This window comes from Corylus avellana, chromosome 4 (assembly GCF_965113065.1).
Source record: "Corylus avellana chromosome 4, dhCorAvel1.hap1.2, whole genome shotgun sequence".
NCBI lineage: Eukaryota > Viridiplantae > Streptophyta > Magnoliopsida > Fagales > Betulaceae > Corylus > Corylus avellana.
Window position 1 is genome coordinate 11,623,326 of NC_142493.1, and position 19,830 is coordinate 11,643,155.

At 41.2% G+C, this 19,830-nt stretch overlaps 1 protein-coding gene and 1 pseudogene across 1 annotated transcript; both read right to left on the bottom strand.

The window, feature by feature from the left end:
* Positions 1-4,654: 4,654 nt before the first annotated feature.
* On the bottom strand, positions 4,655-5,670 carry LOC148586311 (uncharacterized). Its single transcript, XM_088515556.1, has 2 exons — positions 5,334-5,670; positions 4,655-4,686 (listed from the first exon to the last, which is right to left on the bottom strand). Exons 1-2 carry the CDS (start codon positions 5,668-5,670, stop codon positions 4,655-4,657), a joined length of 369 nt encoding a protein of 122 aa, XP_088371682.1.
* A 70-nt stretch (positions 5,671-5,740) lies between these two features.
* On the bottom strand, positions 5,741-9,046 carry LOC148586312 (uncharacterized; annotated as a pseudogene).
* Between the last annotated feature and the right edge of the window lie 10,784 nt (positions 9,047-19,830).

The following is a 19,830-nucleotide window of genomic DNA, read 5'->3' on the forward strand; positions in this document are numbered from 1 at the left end:
AACTGGTGGAAATCCAGGAGGGTATTGATTGTGAGCATCATGAGGGGCTCCTCCCTGATCCAGTGGTTGCTTCTGCTTCCATGAAAAATTAGGGTGGTTCCGCCACCCGGGATTGTATGTCCTGAAGTATGGTCCATGTGACTGCTTCCGATAGTCGTTGAAAGTGTTCACATGTTCCATAGGATACAAAGCAAAAGCCAACGTAGATGGACAATTTGGTGCTAAGTGCATAGGACTATCACAGATGGAATAGCTATCAACAGTGAAAGTGTTGGAAGCAATGATGGACTAACCCACAGCGAGAGCATCGACCTTCTTGGTAAGAGCATCTATCTTTATCCTCAAATCAGTGTCCTCCTTAATCTCATAGATGCCTCCTTTCTTGGGAGCATGAGTGGACCGGTCTTGACAACTCGAAAAATCCCACTGCTGTGAGTTGTCAGACAACTTATCCAATGCCTTATACACTTCATCCCTCGTCAAACTAAAAAATGCCCCCCCCCCTCGTTTATCGACTCGATCATGCAACAGTTGGATTGGGTCAATCCTTGGTAGAAGAATTGGACGAGTCTCCGCTTCTTATATCCATGAGGAGGGCACTTAATCAGCAGATCCTTAAAACGCTCCCAACTCTAAAAAATTGCTCGTCTTCCTCCTGAGTGAAAGAGCTAATCTCCTTTCAGCTCTCATTCACTTTCAACATCGGCGAAAACTTGTTGTAAAACTTGCTCAACAAGATTTTCCATGATGTAATTCATCTAGGCGTGTTGGAATCCAACCATTCCCTGGCTTTATCGTGCAGGGAAAAAGGAAAAAGTCTAAGGTGGACAGACTCTTCAGGAAAATTCTAAAATTTAAAGGTGGCACAGATGCCCTTGAATTTCTTTATATGACTGTAAGGATTTTCAAGTTCAAGGCCATGGAAGGAGGGTAGAAGTTTGATGTGGTATTTTTGTGACCAAAAATATCAATTATAAAAATAACCACTCGCAATAGGACGAATCTTTGTAGGATACGGCTATAGAGAGGGTGTCGAACCTCAAGGACTGCAGGGGTTTAATTATCGAAATTTGAAAGATTAAAATTAACTTAATTAAAAGAGAGTGATTTGTTGTGTGAATTTGAAGTGCATAAAATAAACGGAAATAAAATAAGTAAATGTATGAGAGAGAGAGTAGGGTATTGACTTCACCACAATCCGCACATTAATGGTTAACCATATTTAATTCTAGCAATTCATTCTATGCATGTTATAATTTTAATAAGAAAACATAAAAATAATTTCATACAATCAATGGAATAGCATAACCCATCTTCGGTTGGCACGGAACGTCTACCTAAATTACACTAAACTAGGGTGTAGTACGATCTGTCTTCCCTAGGCATGGCCTATCTAACCCTATTGATTGCATGCCAATTAAGAACCATTGTATAACCATCATTCTTACAATCACAGAAAATAAGAATGATTTGAGTTCAACAATAGTAAAATATTTTCTAAGACAAGATAAGAATTTTACTAATATTGAATTGGAATTTAAAGAACAATTGCATTTAATATGAAGAACAGAAATCAATTGTAGCAATCCTCAGAGTTATACAATCAACATGCATAAATTGAAAGACTAGAAATTAAATACAATCAAACCATTGTGCTTGGAAAGGGCTACATCAATACCCCACAATTGGGTTTAGCTGCTCATGATCTTCTAAGCTCCACAGACTATTTTACTGAATTTTACTCTAAAAGCGGTGTGTACGTTTACAATGTTTAGAGCCCTATTTATAGGGAATTGGAAAACCCTAAAACCCTAGAAATCCTCAAAAAGTTGGAAGTCAGTCTCCTAGTCCAATTGGGAGACTGAAATCCAAGTCCATGCTGGAGAGGGATTCTTGCCGTGCACTGTACGCTCGTGTGCACTCGATCCAAGACTTGGTGCGCTCGAGCGCAGTGAGCTCGAGCCTAGCTGGTGTGCACGCGAGTGCAGGCATGCGCTCGATCCTTGATTGCAGACGCTTGAGCGCAGTGCGTTCGATCCCAGGAGTACTGCGCTCGATCCTAGTCCAGAATGCTCAGCGTTTTTGATCTTTTAAGCCCAATTTCCAATGGTTTGTCAAATAAGTCCTGAAACACAAAAACAAAACAAAATCAAACAAATAACAATGCTAAGGAATTAACATATGCAAATTAAGGAGCTTGAATGTGCAACATTCGGCACTTATCACACCCTCCAACTTACATATTGCTAGTCCCTTAGCAATACAAAACAGAAAATAAAGTGAAAGCTAAAAAGATAAATCCAACTTTCGTGGGATGTACGGTTGCATTTAGCGTATGCAACAAGCCTTTTAAACCCCTAGGAGTTCCCTAGAGGACGAGTGAAGTCTCGTGGGGGTTTTCCAGGAATGATACCCACAAACATTTTATACCCATGTAGTTCTCAAAAATGCAATATCATAACCATCATGGTTCTCAGTCGTAAATAGGATTAATAAAACAAACACTATCTTCACAATTTCAGGCAATCACAACTTAGCTTCAATCATGGCAGTTATGAGATATCACAAGATTCAACTAGTGTATGTGAACTCAACAAATAGTCAAGGGATTTCAAAACTAAACTCAATCATGCATGGATTAATACTCAAAATTCAATGGACTTCCTACTGGATAAACAACCAAGGCAAAAATTTCTTCTATGTTTTTTTTTTTTTTTTTTTTTTGTTTTTTTTTTTCTTTCACTTAGCTCCTTTAAGCTCTCTAATTGACCCATGTATCGAGCGTTAAGCCAATGACTCCCAAACCAGATGGTTTTAGGGCATTAGGTGTAATGACACCCCTAAGGACTTACTAACTCGGATAAAAAAGGCTACAAAGCTAAGCTATATATTTATATATATATATATATATATATATATATATATATATATATATATATATATATATATATATATTTTATCAACCAATCCAAACTTCTCACTTTTTGACGCGAACGCTCACTGCTTAATGAGGCAAGAGGTCCGGTTACTTGGTGGAAAGTTTCAAATGATCATTTTTTTTTTTATTGAAATTTATGCCAAGGCCGTTTTCCCAATAAGTTGCCCAACTACATTCTGAATAATAAAACCAGACATTCTTGATTATAGATTTTATACCCCACAGACTATATGCTAGTGTGCTTGTGAAACTCAAATTGAAACAAGTAATATTTCATGCTGCCACTGAGAGTAACACAGTTTTAATTCCTTAATCAAGTCATCATGTGTTCGTCATATTAAGCCCATCAATGAATTTCAAACCACAACAAGAAAATCAATTGCATGCTTAGAAATTATCATGTATATGCCCACACCCCCCAACTTAAAGTGCACAATGTCCTCAGTGTGTGGAAAATAACAATAAAATAATGCAAGGGGAAAAAGAATACCTAACCTGTCACTGTGGTGCAGAAGAAGATGCCCCGGGAGCAGGTGGCAGCTGTGCTACAATGGCGCGCAGCAGTTCTTGCTGGGCTTCAAATCGTTCATCTGCCTGGCGCCTATCCTCCGCTCTCTGGGTTGCAAGCTCAGAACGGAGATATTGCAATTCTTTATGGAGGAACTCATATTGTGATATGGTCAGAGTAACGGTTGCTGCCACTCCCGTGCTGTCGACCGGCTCTGCTGGAGGTGGCTCATCGTGTACAGGCCCATCAGCGTCCCTAACGACCTCCGCTGCTGCAGGCACCCGACGTCGTCTCGGCATGTGGGAATAACTCTAATTCCACTGGATCAGGCCAAACTGAGGATGTGTGGAAATAGGTCCATTAGCGGGGGTACCCTCTATGCCTCGGGTCTGAAAGATCTGGGTGAGGAGAAAAGGGAATGGAAGTCCCCATGAAGCCGAACCCTGCGTGCACCTCACAATCACCCCGTCCCAAAACTTGTGTATCTGGTCCCAAATGAGCTGGGGCATGGAAATCTAATAGCCTCTCTAAAAGGCATAGAGTGCCGCAAGAAAGGAGCCATGCCGCAGAGTCTTGTGTCCGAAGGGACACACATTCCGCTGCAAGATGAAGTCCACGAACCACAGGCGGGAAGGTAGTAGGACCTTGCTTGTAGAGTTGCGGAGGTCATCGGTGTAGCGGCCGCGGCACATGTCATCGACAATAACCTGCAGGGTGAGGTCGGCCGGCAGGTCGGAGAACCGAGGGGAACCATCCCTCGCCAAAATGTCGGACGGGCAAGCATGAGAACATTGTAAAGCAACATCAATGTCTTCAGTGGTCAGCTCAACATCCATGCCCGCCACTAATGAAGAGAGGAAGCCTGGCCGGGTACAATCGAATGTGAGATGGGCATAAAATTCCTGGACCAGCCCTTCGTAAGCAACGGGGTTGACTGGCTGGAACAGGGCGGTAAGGCCGCGTCGTCTGCATTCTTTGACCACCCACTTGGTGGCTGGGAGGCTTTGAAAGATAGTGTCGACGGCAAAGGAGGTCTCCAAGATGAGCTTCGGTTGCTTCCCCCGGCAAGGTAACGGCTGGGATGGGGCTTCCGTGGTGGTATCCCGAGCAGGGGAAGACCGGGAGGTGAAAGCAGTGGCTGGAAGCATGATGGTGCTTCGTTGAGGCTTTTTCTCAAACACTTGGTGGGCACTTCAAAAGAAAGGTGGTCATAAACCACGTTGCTTGGCAGCCCAACCCCCTGCAAAATAGAGAAAAACTCAACACAGAGTAGTCTGTGTAGCCACAGACTGCGATTGGCACAAAAAAATTGAAAAAAATGGGCACGGTTGGGGGTTGGGGGAAGGGGGAAATGTGAGGGAGAAAAGTGGCCGGGGGGAAAGAGAAAGTGTGGGGAAAGGAAGGTGGGGCGGTGGCGTGTGGTGGTACGGCTGCTGTAGGGGGTCTGGCTGTGGTGAGGTGGCGTGTGGTGGCAGTTTGGTGCTAGGGTATGGCAGTGGGTGTGTGGGTGCGGGGAGGGGGGGGCTGCGGCACTGGTAGTGGGGAAATGGGGAAGAAAGGGAAGGGGTCGTGACCTAAAAAGGGTCACGTGAGACCTTTGAACGAGTGCGCTCGAGCGGCACTAACGTGCGCTTGATCGCACTTGCGCAGAGGGTGGTTAGGATGGGCGGGGGTACGCTCGAGCTCTCCTGAAGGTGTGCTCAAGCGTACTCGTGCATGTGTGTGTGAATGTAGAGTTTCTACGCTCGATCCCACTCGTGGTGGGCTCGAGTGCATGCCCGTGTTCTGGGATCGAGCGCACAGTGTGTGCGCTCGAGCCCAGGGTGTCAGGGCATTAATCAAAAAGATAGACGGGATCCGTCAAATCGACGGATTCCACGTCTGTACCTGGCTCGAAGTTCTGGATGCATGGCTTCAACCTTTGACCGTTGACCTTGAACAGAGTGCCATCCTTTGGGTCCCGCAATTCAATGGCGCCATGGGGCGACGCCGAGGTGACTATGAAGGGGCCGTCCCACCTTGAACGGAGCTTCCCAGGGAAAAGCCAGAGTCTGGAATTGAAGAGCCATACTTTCTGGTTCAGCACAAATGTTTTGGGCAAGATATGTTTGTCATGAAAAGCCTTAGTCCGCTCCTTGTAAAGGCAACCACTATCATAGGCATCTCGCCGCAGCTCCTCAAACTCTACCAATTGAAGTTTCCAGTGAGAACCGACTGCTTGCATGTCGAAATTGAACTGCCTGATTGCCCACAGAGCCTTGTGTTCTAATTCCACAAGGAGGTAACACGCCTTGTCATATACCAACCGATAGGGAGACATTCCAATGGGGGTTTTGTAAGCTGTGTGCTAGGCATAATGCATCATTGAGGCGCAAGGACCAATCCTTGCGGTCTGGCCTAACCGTCTTCTCCAGAATATGCTTAATCTCCCGGTTAGAGACCTCCACTTGGCCACTTGTTTAAGGATGGTAGGGAGTGGCTATCTTATGTATGACAGAATATTTGTGAAGCAAGGCCTTGACAAATCGGTTGCAAAAGTGTCTACCTCCATCACTGATGATAGCCCGAGGAGTACCAAATCTGCTGAATATGTTGGCTTGGAGGAATTTCACTACAACCTTGTGATCATTGGTCTTGGTGGCAATGGCTTTTACCCACTTAGAAACATAATCCACTCTTACCAAAATGTACTCATACCCGCAAGATGGTGGGAAGGGTCCCATGAAGTCGATACCCCAAACATCAAAAATCTCGACAATAAGGATGGAGTTCAATGGCATCATGTCCCTCCGAGACATAGCTCTTAGGCGTTGACATCTCTCACAAGCTCGGCAGAAGTCATAGGCATCTTTGAACAAGGTGGGCCATGTGAATCCGCATTGTAGAACCTTGGCTGCTGTCTTCTTGGCACTGAAGTGTCCTCCACAAGCTAGGGAATGACAAAAGGTAAGAATGCTGGAAACTTCACTCTCAGGGACACAATGTCGGATGATCTGATCAGCACAATACTTGAACAACTCTGGATCTTCCCAATAATAGAATCAAACTTGCTTGAAGAAGCGGTCCTTATCTTGCTTAGACCAATGAGAAGGAATCCGACCTGTTGCTAGATAATTGACAATATCGGCATACCACGGCGGATTTCTCGGAGTAATTTCCAAGAGTTGCTCATCTAGGAAGGAGTCATGAACAGGAACCGGCTGGGGTGTCTCAAATAAAATCCATGACAAATGGTCAGCAACAACATTTTCAGTGCCCTTCTTGTCCCGAATCTCGATGTCAAATTCTTGCAGAAGTAGTATCCATCGGATCAACCGAGGCTTTGTTTCCTTCTTGGCCAGCAGATGTCGCAGAGCAGCATGATCAGAAAAAATTATAACCTTTGATCCTAGAAGATATGAGCGGAATTTATCCACAGCAAATACCACCGCTAGCAATTCTTTCTCAGTGGTTGTGTAATTGACTTGAGCATCTATGAAAGTCTTGCTAGCATAATAAATGACATGCGGAAGCTTGCCTACCCGTTGTCCCAAAACTGCACCCACAGCATAGTCAGATGCATCACACATGATCTCAAAGGGCAATGACCAGTCAGGCGGCTGCATGATAGGAGCAGAGGATAATAGAGACCGGAGCTGCTGGAGTGCCTTGTGACATGCTTCATCAAAGTGAAAAGGGGCATCCTTAGCAAGCAAGTTACATAAGGGCCTTGAGATTATGCTGAAGTCTTTGATGAAACGACGATAGAAGCCAGTGTGCCCGTGGAAAGAACGGATCTGCTTCACTAAAGTGGGTGGTGGTAAATTTTCAATGAGGTCAACTTTGGCCCAGTCCACCTCAATACCTCTTTTGGACACTATATGGCCCAAAAGTATACCTTCCTGTGCCATGAAGTGGCTCTTCTCCCAGCTCAAAATCAGGTTGAAGCACAAGTGACAGATTATGGAGACATTTATCAAAGGAAGATCCAAAAACAGAAAAGTCATCCATAAATACCTCCAAAAATTTTTCCACCATGTCGGAGAAGATAGACATCACACATCTCTGGAATGTGGTAGATGCATTGCATAAGCCGAAGGGCATGCGTCGGTAAGCAAAGGAGCCGAATGGACATGTGAATGTCGTGTTCTCTTGGTCTTGGGGATCAACTGCAACCTGATTATACCCAGAGTAACCGTCAAGGAAGCAATAGTAACTTTGGCCAGCAAGACCCTCCAAAATTTGATCAATGAATGGGAGTGGGAAGTGATCCTTCCGGGTATGGGAATTGAGCTTCCGGTAGTCAATGCAGACACGCCATCCCGTGGTGGTGCGCTGTGGAACCAATTCGCCAGCAGAGTTCTCAACGACGGTGATGCCTGATTTCTTTGGAACCACTTGAATGGGGCTCACCCATTTGCTATCTGAGATGGGGTAGATGATGCCTGCATCAAGTAACTTGACTACCTCTTTCATTACTACCTCCTTCATGTTGGGATTCAACCAGCGCTGTGCCTCACTGGAGGGTCGAGCATCTTCTTCCAAATGGATCCGGTGCATACAGATAGAGGGTTCAATGCCTTTCAAATCTGCCACGATCCAACCAATAGCCTCTTTATACTCCTTTAACACTACGAGCAGACTGTCCTCTTGGTCTTTTTGTAAGTCGGAAGCAATGATAATCAGCAGGGTGTTGTCAGACCCCAGAAATGCATACTTGAGCTTTGCTGGCAGGGGCTTCAACTCAAGCTTCGGTGGAGACAGCAGAGATGGAACAGGAGGAGTGCTGGCTGTCGCAGGTAGGGGCTCCTTTACTACTCTCCATGGATGGAAATCTGCACTTGCAGCTGTTTCTAGCAAATCATGGACCTCTTGAATGTACTGGTCGGTGTTGAATTCTTCAAAGTCGAAGTAATTCAGGCATGCGTCCACTGGATCCTTTGTTAGGAGACTGGGTAGTGAGTCTTCTACATATTCTGCAATGCTGTCCAAAAAGAAACACTCATTCTGATCAGGAGCATGCTGAAATGCAGTAAAGATATTCAACCGAACCTTCATATTGCCAAATGAGATCTCCATGACTCCAGTTCGACAGTTGATACATGCATTTGCTGTGGCTAAGAATGGACGCCCAAGGATGACAGGAACCAGCTTCTCAGGATTGGGCACAGGCTCGGTATCAAGCACTATAAAGTCAACTGGAAGAAAAATTTATCCACCTGGATGATCACATCTTCTACAATCCCTCTAGGCTTCTTAATTGACCGATCAGCTAGTTGCAGAATCACTGTGGTGGGCTTCAGCTCCCCTAGGCCAAGCTGCTGATATACTGAATAGGGAAGTAAATTCACACCAGCTCCTAGATCTAAGAGTGCCCTATCAATCTCTCTTTTTCTGATGATGCATGAAATTGTAGGAGCCCCGGGGTCCTTGAACTTTGGAGGAGTGTTGTGCTTAATCAGGGAACTTACTTGCTCAGTCAGAAGGACTTTCTTGGGGGTGTTATTTCTGGTCTTCCTCTTTTGAGTACACAAGTCTTTAAGGAACTTAGCATAGGCAGGCACTTGTGAAATGGCATCTAGGAGGGGAAGATTGATTTTGACCTGTTTGAACATCTCCATCATTCCTTGTATTTTTCTCCTTGTTTTCCAGAGTGGGGAGGTGCCTTGAGACGTTCTGGGAAGGGGGCCAGTGGCTCATATGGGATCACTGGAGTGGGTGCTGCTGATGACGAAGCTTCATCACTTGCTTGCTTGCTCTTATCATTCTGCAGATTCTGTGCAACCTCCGTGTGCTCATCCTTCTTCTCCTCCACATGATTGTCAACTATTCTGCCGCTTCTCAAGGTGGTGATGGCTTGAACTTGCTGATGGTATGAAGTGCCCTCATCTACCATGTAGTTCCCCTTAGGGTTTACCACCGGCTGACTCGGAAGCTTTCCTTCGTCCCTTCTATTGATGGTGTTGGCAAGTTGTCCGACTTGAGCTTCTAGCTTGGCAATGGATTGGGAGTGTGAGTTGACTCTTTCTTCTTGAGATTTGATTGACTGTGTGATCTCGCTGGTCAGCTCATTCACTGCTTTTATAATCCAATCCTCAAAATTAGACTCTGGGGGAGACTGGTAGTGCTGCTATGGAGGCCGGTAAGTAGAATGAGATTGGTAGGGCTGCTTGTTGGATTGAGATTGATTATGTGGCCCTGGGGCTGAGTTGCCTGAACTTGAATTCTTCCATGAGAAATTTGGATGATTTCTGCACCCGGGGTTGTAAGTATTGGAGTACGGATCATTACCCGGTCTGGAGAAAGCTGCATTAACCTGCTCATTTGCAATATCAGTGTAATTTCCAATAATAAGGCAGTTATTTACATGATGCATAGGACTGGAACAGAATGAACATGACTCAGTGTGTGTGTGAGCAGCATTAGGAGCTAAACCTGCAGTCAACAAAACTTGATCTAGCTTCTTTGTGATAGCCTCAACCACTTGGTTAGCCATGTTTGGGGAATGGCCTGCTTCATACAAACTTTCCGTCTTGAGTGCTTTAGGTGCTGGTGCCCTCCGTTTGGTGGAAACCTGCTGAAGAGAATTGTTACTCAAGTTTTCAAACATAGACCATGCTTTATCTTCGCTTTTTAACATGAATTTCCCCCCACATGATGCATCTACCATTTTTCTATTCGAATCGGTCAGGTCATCATAAAAACACTGCACTAGCTGCCATTTTGGGACAGCGTGGTGTGGACATGATCTAAGCAAGCTCTGCAACCTATCCCAAGTTTCATGGAAATCCTCTCCCTCATACTGGGAGAAGGTTGTGATGGCTCTCCTAGTATCATTGGTCATTCCTATGGGAAAATACTTCTTAAGAAATTCTTGCTGTAATTGAGCCGAAGAAGTAATAGAGTTAGGTGTTAAGGATTGAAACCAATGTTTGGCTTTTTCCTTGAGGGAGAAAGGAAAAAGACGCATCCTTAGGGCATCCTCAGTGAATCCATTCATTTTCGTGGTATCACAAATTGCTTCAAAATCATTGAGGAAGTCATAAGAATTTTCAGTGCTAAGCCCTAGGAAAGAAGGTAAACTCTGTATAGTGCTGGGCTTAATTTCGTAATGGGTTGCCGTAATTTCTGGCAACCGGAGACATGTGGGAGTAGTGTAAGTGGTGGGCAGGTAGTGATCCTGCAAAGCTACGTGATTACCGTCTCCCATGGTCTCAGTGGAATGCTCTTCTAGCAAATTAGGGGTCCTTTGGGATCTAATTTGCCTAAGAGTGCATTCAATTTCAAGGTCGCAAGAAATTAATGGAAAAGATAAAGAATGACGACCTAGCATAAACTAAACAAAAATTTAAAAGAAAACAGGAAAAAAAAAATTAAGCTAAAACAGAAACAAACAAGCTCACAAACGGCCTTAGAGCACTTAAGGTTCTGGATGCAGGATGCCGCAAGTGCGCTTGATCGCACGTCAGGGTGCGCTCGAGCGTACAACCTCAGATGGGTGCGAGCGCAGGAGTAGAAGGCTCGAGCGCTACTGGCTAGGATCCTGCTGAAGTGCGTCCTTGCACTCGATCGTACACGGGCTGCGCTCGATCGTAGTCACAGAAGAGGCAGCTTACGGACCTGTTTGCAGTTTCTAAAAAAAATAAAATCCAACACAAAACCGAAATAAAATTAGCAACTTAAAACAGGGAATTAAATTATTAAGCTAAAATTAATCTCTAAAATTTGACAATAAAGCCGTTAAGCAGTCCCCGGCAACGGCGCCAAAAAATTGATGTGGTATTTTTGTGACCAAAAATATCAATTATAAAAATAACCACTCGCAATAGGACGAATCTTTGTAGGATATGGCTATAGAGAGGGTGTCGAACCTCAAGGACTGCAGAGGTTTAATTATCGAAATTTGAAAGATTAAAATTAACTTAATTAAAAGAGAGTGATTTGTTGTGTGAATTTGAAGAGCATAAAATAAACGGAAATAAAATAAGTAAATGTATGAGAGAGAGAGTAGGGTATTGACTTCACCACAATCCGCACATCAATGGTTAACCATATTTAATTCTAACAATTCATTCTATGCATGTTATAATTTCAATAAGAAAACATAAAAATAATTCCATACAATCAATGGAATAGCATAACCCATCTTCGGTTGGCACAGACCGTCTACCTAAATTATACTAAACTAGGGTGAAGTACGATTCGTCTTCCCTAGGCATGGCCTATCTAACCCTATTGATTGCATGCCAATTTAGAACCATTGTATAACCATCATTCTTACAATCACAGAAAATAAGAATGATTTGAGTTCAATAATAGTAAAATAATTTCTAAGACAAGATAAGAATTTTACTAATATTGAATTGGAATGTAAAGAACAACTGCATTTAATATAAAGAACATAAATCAATTGTAGCAATCCTCAGAGTTATACAATCAACATGCATAAATTGAAAGACTAGAAATTAAATACAATCAAACCATTGTGCTTGGAAAGGGCTACATCAATACCCTACAATTGGGTTTTGCTGCTCATGATCTTCTAAGCTCCACAGACTATTTTACTGAATTTCGCTCTAAAAGCGATGTGTCCGTTTACAATGTTTAGAGCCCTATTTATAGGGAATTGGAAAACCCTAAAACCCTAGAAATCCTCAAAAAGTTGGAAGTCAGTCTCCCAGTCCAATTGGGAGACTGAAATCCAAGTCCATGCTGGAGAGGGATTCTTGCCGTGCACTGTACGCTCGTGTGCGCTCGATCCAAGACTTGGTGCGCTCGAGTGCAGTACGGTCGAGCCTAGCTGGTGTATGTGCGAGTGCAGGCATGCGCTCGATCCTTGATCTCAGACGCTCGAGCGCAGTGTGCTCGATCCCAGGAGTACTGCGCTCGATCCTAGTCCAGAATGCTCAGCGTTTTTGATCTTTTAAGCCCAATTTCCAATGGTTTGTCAAATAAGTCCTGAAACACAAAAACAAAACAAAATCAAACAAATAACAATGCTAAGGAATTAACATATGCAAATTAAGGGGCTTGAATGTGCAACATTGGGCGCTTATCAAAGTTGGATGATGTGTGGCTTCAAATCAAAGTGGGTGGCATTGGTTGGTGGCAACACTATGCACGAAGGGGAGTTTCTCGCAACTGGTGCAAACAAATCCCTAAGTGATGTGGTGTAGTCCACATTCCAAGCTCTAGCTTGCTCCGCATTTCTAGCTCTAGCATCCTCATTCTCAACCCTAAGCTACTGCACATTATGGGGTACGTCTCCCATTTCAACTCTATTCCCACTCTCAACAGGTGCTCTCCAATTTCACCTAAGGGCTCTATCTATGTCGGGATCTAAGGGTAACAAATCTAAGTTCAGGGATCTCCGACCAAGCATACACAAAACAACAAATGCTCAAACAAATTGACTAAACAAAAATTAAATATTCACAAAAACGAAGAACAACAAACAAAAGATAATGTAACAAAAATATTAACAAAAATAAACCAAAAGGAAAATGCTAAAACTATACTTAGCTGCTTCTGGTCTGCTGTTGCTGGCTGCAGAGGTGCGCTCAATTGCAGGTAAGTTACGATCGATCATAGACGCGCTGGTAAGCTCGATTGGCAATTGCTTGCACTTGAGCTTTGGCTTGCTGTGCGCTAGCGTGCAAGTGTGGAAATGTCGAGCGCAGGTGCGTAGACAGTGCTACGATAGTCCCGAGTGCGCTCGAGCATAGTGAGGAGCGCTCAATCGCACTAGCAAGGACCTGATTTTCGCCAAATTTGCAACAAAATTCAAAAACAACTTTTCTTTTTTTTTTTTAGATCAGAATTACAGAAACAATAAAAAATAAAAAATGAAAATAAAATAAAAATTAAAAATTAAAAATGGCAAAAGACAAATAAAACAAAAATCTAACTAACTAGTAAACAAACTAAATTAATTTAACAAAAAATTAATTTTCACAAATCAAACAACTCCCAGGCAATTGCGCCAAAACTTGATGTGTGAAAATTTAATAACTCGCAAGCTCACTAGTTGTGTGTAGTGTCTTGTGCAAGTGCAAGGTCGAACCGCGGAGAGTTGTGTTGCAAAAATGAATTTATATTTAAACTAAATCTATTTTAACCTAGTTTCGCAGTTTCGAATTGTGTCGTGCAAAATAAAATAAACTAGTTAAACTGATTAAAAACAATTAATGGAAAAACACTAAGGTTTTCCGAATTTACCTCACCAAATCAAACAACACATTATTGCATTTTATACATACAACCGACAAACAGTAAGTTTTATACATTGTTCAAATTCGCAGACATGCATATTAAATCATTCGATGAATCCATCCATTAAACTAATAACAACAAATATCCACTTGAGATCAAATCATCCACTGTATTTGTTTGATATATAAATCACAATGGATATCCGTTCTCAATCAGATCATTTGATGTATCCATAGATGAAACACAATGAATATAAAACTTTGCATGAATAAAATACACAACATTCAATTAAATGAAATTAATTAAGCAATTGAATTGAATTTAAACAATAATTTGATCAAACATCAAATTGTATACATAAAACGACAAGATCATGATTGTTTATCAATGATGAGGGGTCATCTTCAACCTTAGTTGAAGGTTTTAGCCTCTCATAATTACAAAACTCATATTAAAATGACTTAAAATCGTAGAAAACCTAAAACTTACAAAGGGAAACATAGATAGAGCGTAAGAACGACAACAGGTCAAAAAATGGCTCTAAACGGCGCCTCCCAATGTGTTTACAATAGAAAAGAATGCATTATATACTAAAAAATTAGGGTTTTAGCGATGCCATGTCAGCGTGAGTGCACTCGAGAGCACTCGGGTCGTCAGGGCGTCTGCGGCGCACCACTTAAGCGCTACGCGTAGGGCAGATGTGGACGTGCGCTCGATCATAATCCTCCTGTGCTCAGGTGCAGTTCCAGAAACATTAAATTTCTTTGCAATTTCCACCCTTCAACAAAACCAACGAAAATATCATAAAATAACAAAGCTAAGGGCTGAACAAATACAAGTAAAGGGGCCCAAATATACAATATTTGGCACTCATCAGGCGGCAATCAGGTATTGTTTTAACTAGCAGCCTTTTATTAATTTAAATCCGACCTTGTCCTCAAACCTTGCCAATAAATAATTTGTGCAGTGTATGCTTTTCAAAATCACAACAACACACTCTCCCTCTCTCTCCTAGATTTCGAATAGAAATTAGTATATATACACATATGCTTTAGAACTTAAAGCTTTAGAGCTACTGTTGTGCCAAATACTACCTAAATTAATAGATAATATTTAGTACGTTTTACTCGCAAGTGCATAGGATCAAACGATAGTATAGTGCAACAAGTACGAGATCAATCCCACGGAGATTGTTGATTTTGTTTTAAAAGTAATTAAAATACAAAACTTGTCACGAGATTGATATTGATACTAAGGAAAAGAAAAAAAGATAAAGATAAGGTAAAGGTAGGGCCTTGACATCCACCACTAATCATGCTCAAATAATTTAACAATATGCCAATGATCCAATCATATTATGAATACCTAATGTTTGCCAACCTAAGGGCATGGGTGTATACTCCTTAAGCTATTGATTTTCCTAAGCAACGAGTTAGGCCTGGGTGTATACTCTAACTCTTTTCCTTTTCAAAGGATTTAGCATGGGTGTATACTCCCTATTTTCCATGTTGATTAACCCAAGAATCCGATGTGAATTTCTTTTGTTACTCTTATTAAACACAGGACTCAATCATCCAAATTGATTTAATTAACTAATCCATACCACATACATATAATGGCCAATCACATACATATGAGGAATTCAAGAAAACAGGAATTAGTGTTGTTCAGCAACACAATATTATTATCACAAAGGAGCCAATATTGAAATATTAAATAAACATAATTAGGGCTTCAATCTAGCCCTCCTTAAGAGTTAGTTACACATAATTAAAATAACACCAAAAAGAAAAGGGAAAGAAAGAACCGAAAACCGTTCCTAGAAATAGTCTTCAAATTCCTCTCCCAAAGTTGTGTCTATTCAAGGATGATCATTCTAAAGGTTTAGAGTTCTTATTTATAGGCTTAGGAATACTCTAGAAAACCTTGAAACCCTAGTAAAATCGTAGGGTTTAGTCCTAGTGCGACTAGGACTAAAAAAACCCTTATATGGAAAGCACAGGGAGTCTGGCTGCAACTTCTGGAATTCTCCGGCGCATGGGTGCGCTTGATTGCAGCCCGTGTGCGCTCGATCGCATCTTTGCGATCGATCGTTTGTCTTCTGTGATCGAGTCTTGTGCGCAAAAGCGCACACCTCGCTCTTCACGTCTGGACCTCTCTGGAAGTGCACTTAATCGCAGGGGACCTGCAATCGATCACACTACGATAATGTTTTTGCTTGCTTCAAGTCTTCTAGCTTTTTCCCAATTTTATCCTTTATGTCTGATACTTCCAAAAATGCTTTCTTTTCTTCCAAAAACCTATAAAACAAAGAAAATATAAAAAGAAAGTAAAATTGGACAAACTAACAACACTAAGGAATTAACGCATATAAGTTTAAGGGCTAAAATATGAATATTTTGGCGCTTAACTCACCCCTAAACTTACATATTGCTAGTCCTTTAGCAATACGAAACTAAAAACAAAATGGAAAAACAAAAAACAAAAAGATAAATCCATCTTTTGTGGGATGTATGATTGCATTTAGCATATGCAACAAGCCTTTTAAACCCCTAGGAATTCCCTAGAGGACGAGTGAAGTCTCGTGTGGGTTTTCCAGGAATGTTATAGGATCATACATATATAATGTGACATAAGTATACAAATTGATACTTATGGGCCGCTTCCCACCTAAGGTTTGGAAGCATTCCCATAGGATCATCCATTCTCTCATCCATTCGGATCAAGAGTAGAATATATCCCCCTTGTAACCTTTTCCCTCTTTCAATAAAAAAATTAAAAAAAAAAAGTGGACAAATTGATACTAATACAATAAGTAAGTACCTAGAAACTTTGTTCCAACTTCCAATGTATGTTATAAGTCCATATACGTTATAAGTTATAATTATACATATATATTGAAATAATACAAATGTATAAGATCAATACTTAATCATATGATTCAATGATAATTCACCTAAATTAATAGGCAAATAATTGGATGTTTTACCCGCAAGTGCACGAGGTCAACACAGTAGTATAGGTCCAAGTACGGGGTCATTCCCACGAGGATTGCTAAATTTTGCTTAAAATTAATTCGAAAAGTAAAATAAAACAAAGATTGGATTTGAGTTCTTAATGATAAAAAGGTAGGGCTTTGATATCCACCACTAATTATATTTAGCTAATATATCAATATGCCAATGTTTTGATCATGTTATGAATATCTAATGTTTGTCAACCTAAATGCATCGGTGTCTACTCCTTAAGCTATTGATTTCCCTAAGCAACGAATTAGGCATGGTTGTCTTCTCAAATTCTTTTCTTTCTTAAAGGATTTAGCATGGGTGTCTACTAAGTTGTTCTTTACGAAAGCATAAAACTGTGGAAATCGACAAACACAAGAGGCCTAGGGCATGGGTGTCTACTCCCGGTTCCCCATGTTGATTAACCCAAGAACCCGATGTGGATTTCTTTTGTTACTTATGTTAAACCCAGGACTCGGTCATCCAAATTGATTTAAGTAACTAGTCCATACCACATCCACAAGGGCGCCAATATTGAAAATTAACTAAACATAACTAGGGCTTCAATCTAGCCCTACTAAATAAATTAGTTACACATAAGTTTGATGTTAAACATCTTCATAAAATAAAAACAAAGAAAGGAAAAGAATAAACCCGAAACTTGAACTTGAAGAGCTCCAATTCATCTCCTTAGAAAGTATATCTATTCTAGAGGCTTCAGGGTCTATTTATAGGCCTTTAGGAATACTCTAGAAACCCTAAAAATTGTAGGGTTTGAGCCCAAGTTCGCACTAAGCTTACAAAACCCTAAAAGTTGTTCTTTCTTTATTAAGGTTGGCGGCTGACTTGGCTATCACGCATGGGTGTGCTCGATTGCAGCCTGTGTGCGATCGATCGTAAGTCTGCGATCGATCCCCTTGGTGCTTGCACTCGATCATGGTTGCCTTGCATTTTGCCATCCTCGCCTGTAGTGTGCTCGATCGCAACTCCCCTGCAATTGATCGCACTACCAGAGCCTTCCAAATTCTAAAATGGCTCTTTTTAAGTCCAGAACTTCTAAAATTTCTTATTTTTCTTCCAATGACCTACAAAATCAAGGAAAACACAATAAAAAAGAGCTAAAATGGCATAATTAACTAAAACTAAAGGATTAAAACATGTAAGTTAAGGGCTAAAAATATGAATATTTTAGCACTTAACACACCCCAAACTTACATATTGCTAGTCCCTTAGCAATACAAAACTTAAAAACAAAAATGAAAAACAAGAACAAAAAGATAAATCCATCTTTCGTGGGATGTACGGTTGCATTTAACATATGCAGAAGCCTTTTAAACCCCTAGGAATTTCCTAAAGGACGAGTGAAGTCTCGTGAGGGTTTTCCAAAAATGATACCCACAAACATCATGCACAGTTCATGTTATTCCAAAAATTAAAGTATCACTTCAAGATCATGATTTTCATTCATTAGTAAGCTTAAAAAGATGAACTCCATCTTCTCAATGAATTAGAATCTCAAAGTTCAATTACTTACAAAGGACATGCTAAAACATCACAAGTTTGAAAACAGTGTGAAGTGAACTAGCACAAAATTATGAGGCTTCCAAATCTTTCCAATATGTAATGTCTCCATATCTCAAAATTCATTGAAATTCCTATTAAAATGAACAACAATGGCATATTTCTTTTCTTTTCTTTTCTCTCTGCTTTTTTTTTTGGTCAAGTTGTGCAATGTTTGGTTCCCTTAAGCTTTCTAATTGACACATGTAGCGAGTGTTAGGTCAATGACTCCCAAACCAGATGGTTTTAGGGCATTAGGTGTAGAGACACCCCTAAGGACCTACTAACTCGAGTCAAAAAGGCTACAAAACCAAACTAACCATGGTATTATTCAAATCAAAATTTTTCACCTTTTGACGTGAACACTCCATGCTTTGAGGAAAAAGGTCCAGTTACTCATTAAAATGCTTCTTAGTGATCATTTCCTTATTTATTGATTTATTTATTTACTTTTTTTTTAATTTTTTTTTTTATATATGCCAAAGTGTCTATCTAATAAGTCATCCAATTTCATTCAAGATACAGAAACACACATATCATACCTCACAAATTATGTGCTAATGTGCTTGTGTTATCAGATCAAATATGTGATTTTTCAACTGTCCTAAGCAAGCAACCAAACTAACAAATTCTCTCATCAGATCATATGTTCAAAATTTGAAGCTCAGTAATGAATTTAAGCCACAATTCTTTTAGATTAACTCAAAATTTTAGGGCAAACATGAACATGCATAACCTTTTTTTTTTTTTTTTTTTTTTTTTTTTTAAATAAACAAACAAACAAAACAAACAACATGAAATTGGGACAAAGTGTGTGTAAACAGCACGTGTTCCCATACCCCATACTTAAATGACATATTGTCCCCAATGTGTCTAAATTAAGGAAAGAGTGTACCCGGGAGATGGACGACATCGTCTTGGAAAGCATGGCTCATAGCACACCCCCAAACTTGAATTAAAGCACACTTGTCCCTGCAAAATAAGAAAATCCAAATACAAGTAAAAAGAAACAAAACTAAAGATAAATAAAAAGATGAAATAAAACACACAAAAATAAAATAACAGGAAAAACTATGGGGTGCCTCCCATGAAAGCTAAGTTTAACGTCTTCAGCCAAACGGTGGTCCCTGCTCAATGCTGACCAGAAGATGATGCTCTAGATGGTGGTGGCAACCGGCTGAGAATGGACTGCATCAATTCTTCTAAGGCGGCTAGTCGTTTGTCCATCAATTCTTTATTCTCCCAAGCCTCCTTTCTTTGGTCATCCAACTCTCTCCGAAGGCCTGACATTTCTTCACTGAGTGAGCGATACTGTGCTGCACGAAAGATGATTAGGGCCTCCTCCTCTGCTGCTTCCGGCACAGCTGCCGGTTCATTTTCTGCCATTGGCTCGGCCTCACTCTCTTCCGCGCAAGCTGCTGGTGCCAAAGGTATCCGGGGCATGTGGGAGTAGCTCTTGTTCCATTGGCGAATGCCAAATATGGGAGTAGTAGTGATTGGCTCATCAGCTACGGTGCCCTTTATCCCTTTCTTCCTGAGGATGTATGTGATTAAGAATGGGAAAGGCAACCCCCATAAGTGTTTACTCAGCTCCTCCAACGTGCACTCCGTTCCAAAATTTGTGAATT